Source organism: Austrofundulus limnaeus, unplaced genomic scaffold (assembly GCF_001266775.1).
Source record: "Austrofundulus limnaeus strain Quisiro unplaced genomic scaffold, Austrofundulus_limnaeus-1.0 Scaffold359, whole genome shotgun sequence".
NCBI lineage: Eukaryota > Metazoa > Chordata > Actinopteri > Cyprinodontiformes > Rivulidae > Austrofundulus > Austrofundulus limnaeus.
This window is the reverse complement of record NW_013952761.1, coordinates 448,494-453,395: the sequence shown is the minus strand read 5'-3', so window position 1 is coordinate 453,395 and position 4,902 is coordinate 448,494. Positions and strand designations below refer to the sequence as shown.

General features: G+C 37.7%; 1 protein-coding gene across 2 annotated transcripts; it reads left to right on the top strand.

The window, feature by feature from the left end:
* Positions 1-1,201: 1,201 nt before the first annotated feature.
* On the top strand, positions 1,202-4,413 carry gpr18 (G protein-coupled receptor 18). 2 transcript variants are annotated; one of them, XM_014023200.1, is made up of 3 exons: positions 1,713-1,776; positions 2,346-2,387; positions 3,340-4,413. In XM_014023200.1, exons 2-3 carry the CDS (start codon positions 2,365-2,367, stop codon positions 4,358-4,360), a joined length of 1,044 nt encoding a protein of 347 aa, XP_013878654.1. In that variant the 5' UTR covers positions 1,713-1,776; positions 2,346-2,364; the 3' UTR covers positions 4,361-4,413. The 2 variants fall into 2 exon arrangements, with proteins under 2 accessions (XP_013878655.1, XP_013878654.1); XM_014023201.1 differs by lacking the exons at positions 1,713-1,776; positions 2,346-2,387 and adding an exon at positions 1,202-1,225 and having other exon boundaries at positions 3,395-4,413.
* The last annotated feature ends 489 nt before the right edge of the window (positions 4,414-4,902 follow it).

Genomic DNA, 4,902 nt, shown 5'->3' with positions numbered 1-4,902 from the left:
GTTCTATAGAACCTCCTTGGGCCTTGCACAGCTGGAGGAAAGAATAAAGTGCAAAAATAAAAAAATAAAATAAATCTAATAAATGTTTTAAATCATTATAAAATCAAATCTATTTTGAATCATTATTTTAAAATATAACTTATGATAATGTATCAAAATGGTGTTTGAGAGAGCTTTAAAATATTTGATTTATTTTGTTCTGTTCTTATTGTCAATTTTGTTAAAAGCATTAATTTTTCAGCTTGAACATAACAGTGTTTATAACATATTAGTCACCTCCAGATGAGTTAGTCCCCACACCCCCAGACGTTAATGCTGTTTGGGAGTCATTGCATGGTAAAGTTTGGGAACCCCTGGTTTATGTCATTGGTCCTGGACACAAACTGAGACAGTATTGTAGTATTGCATGTCAGCCTCTAGAGGACAGTGTAAAACAGGTTAAAAAGATAACTGCAAACCCCCTAATATAGGCCTCTTGTAAACTCTGACATAAATGAGAATAAATCAATAAATGAAATCTTTATTTTTACAGTTGAATTTTTATAAACCCCTCTAAAAAAACACAGCGTTTGTTGTTTTCTAGAAGCTCTTTGTTTGGTGAAACATGGCCATGTTCATCCACGCCGTGTCGTTTATTATTGAGGTGATTTATGGAGCATTTTGTGGGGAGCAGAATACTCACTGAGGCAACCACATGACAAGTTTCAAAGAGAGGAAAACATCACACAGACTGTTGTCATAACAACATATTGCAATGTACACCGAGTGCCATCTGGTAGGAGATTTTTGAGACACATCAAGAGGACGAGCCGATGGGTAATTATTTCCCAGGAATAAGAATTAGACTGAATGATACAAACACGGCTCTGGAAAGGCAGCGATAATAAAGTTTATGGAGGGAGTTTGGAAGGAAGTTTTGGCACCAAAGCTAAATCAAAGCCAAGTGTTCAAAAGCAGGTGTAGTGCAGACAAAAGACAGAAACAGGAAGTTGAGGGAGAGTGTGTGTCTATTTCAAGAGATCTATAAAAAGGAATTGAAAGTAGCCGTTAGGCAGTCAGGGGAAGAAGTTTCTTGTTGCTCACAATCTTTGAGCCTCGTGTCCTAATTTATGGCTGTTAGCAGCTCAAACACAAATTAATCACACACATTAATCTGTATTCAATCCCAGCGCAGACTGACCTTGAGTGTTTCACCTGAAGTATGCGCTTTGCATCCATTAAGTCAGTGTGATATAAAACCATCTCACAGCATCAGCGTGAAGTGTCTATTACCACAGTCTTATTTCCTGTTTATATGGCAACTGCCTCAACATCCTGTTTTTAATTACTTCTCTCCAGCAGCAGATGCTTCTCACAGCAACCTGCTGTGGATTACTCCCCTGAGAACTAATGTGCTGTGACAGACCCCACTTTTCCAATCAATAACTCGCCCTAAATCTGCCATCTCTCTGCCTGCCAAACACACTCCCACTTCTAATGGCACATCATTTTCTTTAAGGGGGTGTAATTGCGTACTGCGGAAAAGCTGCATAGCCCTCTCGGTTCCGGCCACGCAGATACTGTAAAGGAATGTTTAAAAAAAAAAGTAAAGAAACTGCAGCTCACAGGAAGTGATGATGGGGGGGCTTTACACTGCGTTGAGTTTCACCACATCTCACATGAAACATTTCATTTCCCTGTTTTGGCTCTTTACAGTAGAGAGTTCAGACAAACTCAGTTTTGCTTTAAAAGCCTGTTGGAAGGTGAGCTGGTCAAGATGCTTGTTTGATTTTGATGGTAAGTGAAATCTTTTACTGCCCAGACGCAGCTTCTTTTATCTGTTTCACCTTTAAGACTGAGGGAAGACATGTTTTACAGCTGCTCAGTGAATGTGTCTTCAGGTGCTGATTTTATTTCATTTTTAATATTTGACTATTTCACAGCTTTTTGTTCTTATACAACACTAATAAGTGAGGAGATGTTAAAATGACACACTGACGTCACCCATTTAAAAAATATATCTCAGATTTCTTCTATTTAAATTATTCATGTACAAAAACTTTAAACGATTTTTTTAATTATTCATTTGAAGTTGTTTTACTTAAAGGCTGATCCAGACCTTATAAAGTCTGCTTTATGTGTCCAGCGACACGGGTTTTTAAAAAAAAAAAACATTACAGTAATAAACCAGCAGCTTCTGCAAACTGTGAGACATAATTAGAAGCAGCAAACTTTCTATTTCAATCACAGAGCATCATCAGGAAATCACATTCTGCTTTCTGACCCAGAAATATGAACTGCGTGCAGAGGAACCACAGTGTCTATAAAGCTTGACTCTGTTGTCTTTGTTATTATTTTTCTCTTAGATTTCAGTCACTTGGACAAATGTGGGATTATCTTCAATTTAAGTAAGTTATCATTATCAGTCACTCTGTATGTGAGGTCATTAAACATCTAGAAAAAAACATATAACTTACTAGTTCTGGGTTTTTTAAAAWTTTTTTTACTATCTAACAGAAAAAAATAAGCCACAAATTCAGCTGAAAATAGCTCCAAACTAAAAACAATATTCTCAAAAAGTGGATATACATCTGATCAACGATTACCTTTGGAGTGAGGCAAGATGGCCAGAAACATGTACAATATCTGTCTTCAGACCCAGGCCTCCCTTGCAAAATAGATCTGTGATCTCAGTGGGATTTGCCCAGTTAAATAACAATAAAATAAACGGTGACCACAACTAACCGAACAAAAAATAGGGCCTTACTCAGACCTGTTTACAGGTATTCTGCTTAAGTTTGGTGTAGTGTTAACTGACTGTCATTCACAGCACCTGCTTTTCACATAGCTCTGTGTTTAAAACTTTGGCATGCCAGACAATGGACAAGTAAGGCCTAATYAAATATGAAATGCCATAACTAATATTTACTTACAACCTTGTTTTCATTGCTCAGCGATTTTTGAAATACATTGTTGGCACACTTTTCCAAATAGCCATTTATAATTTTGTACACAATAGCATTTCTGGGTTTAAAACTGTACGTTGTTTGTACAATCTTCAGTTTAATACAAGGTAGAAATTAATTGTAAAAAAAAATTAAGATGTTTTCTTCTTAGCAGCATAACTCAAACCAGTCCCATAAGCAGTTTCAAWGATGCATAAATTGTATCCAAAATGTTAATTTGTTTGACATTGGAACATACAAATCTGTGTTTTTAAATTAGTAGAGGAATTGGATTTTGCCCCAAAAGTAAAAAATAAATAAAATGTATGTTCATCTTGTAAAAAAAGAGGATATTTAAATCTAAAGATGCAATAAATGTACATAAAGAAATAAACATCTTTGTTTTGTTTTTCAGCATGAATGTCTCCCTGAACTCCTCCAACATGTCAGTGGAATCTCTAAATCTGAAGACAGAACAGGGTCCAGTAGAGTACCGTGTGGCCAGCCTGGTCTTCTACAGCATCGTCTTCACCATAGGAGTCATAGTTAATCTCACTGCCTTATGGGTATTTGCTCTGACAACCAAGAAGAGAAACTCAGTCACTATCCACATGATAAATGTGGCGCTGGTGGACCTCACCTACATCCTGCTGCTTCCTTTCAGGATGGTTTACCTCCAACAGGACTATTGGCCTTTTGGAGATATTTTCTGCCGGGTCAGTGCAGCTTTAACCATCTTTTACCCCTCCATGGCTCTGTGGCTGTTTGCGCTGATCAGCACTGACCGCTACATGGCCATCGTGCAACCAAAGCATGGCAAGGAGCTGAGGAATGTCCCGAAGGCTGTGGTGGGCACCCTGGGAGTGTGGCTGATGACTCTGGGCAGCAGTGTACCTTTGCTATTCTCTGAGGAAGACCCCGATCGCATCTCAAACTATACCACTTGCATCAAGATGCAAGACATCATCTACATGCGTCAAGACAACGTGGTGAACTTTGTTAGACTCATCTTCTTCTTCCTCGTGCCCATTGGTATAATGATCGGCTGCTATGTCATCATTGTTGACAATCTAATCCACGGTCGCACTTCAAAACTCAAACCAAAAGTGAAGCAAAAGTCCGTCCGGATCATCATCACACTCATCATCCAAGTGCTGGTGTGCTTCGTGCCTTTTCACATCTGCTTGGTGCTCCGTTTGTTGGGGAACAGCGAAGATGGAGGGTTCAACACATGGGCGGTGTTCACCACGTTCCTGATGAACCTCAGCACGGTCTTGGACATCATTTTGTATTACATCGTCTCCAAGCAGTTCCAGGACCGGGTGATCAGCGTGATCCTGTACAGGAACTACTTACGGAGCGTGAGGCGGAAGAGCCGGCACACGCACACGGGAAGCATCCGATCCCTCAGCAACTTGACCAGCGCCATGATATGAAACTTTAAGTCTGACCACTTGCTCAGACTGTAACATTTGTACATAATGTAACACTGAATGCATCACCTTGTACTGTATATGATTGACTATAAAAAGGGGTAAAAAAAAACAACCGCAATTACAATGGGGTGCCGTTTGTAAAGTCACAGTCAAAAAAATACCACCAATGTTTTTGTTTTACTTAGCCTTTTATAAGAAAAAAAAGAACAGTTTTATTTTTCAAAGTCAGTTATTCACCATATGATTCATACATTTATAAATGGCATAGTTTATAAACTAAATATTTAACTTACAAATTAATATTTAGTTAACATATTTATGTTAGAAATATTTCATATAACCTAACATATTTAGGTTGCAACTTAAATATTTACCTAGCTACCTAAATATTTAACTTAAATATTTAGATAGCGACCTAAATATTTAGCTTGCAACTTTAAAATTTTCCTAACAACCTAAATATTTACGTAGCTAGCTAAATATTTAAGTTAAATATTTAGCTAGCTACCTAAATATTTAGGTAGTACCTAAATACGTATTTA

Excerpts from the sequence above, each read along its gene's own strand:
- gpr18 (XM_014023200.1), top strand. The coding sequence starts at position 2,365 with ATGTGGGATTATCTTCAATTTAA. Across the intron at positions 2,388-3,339 it reads TGGGATTATCTTCAATTTAA|CATGAATGTCTCCCTGAACT; the intron begins GTAAGTTATCAT and ends TTTGTTTTTCAG.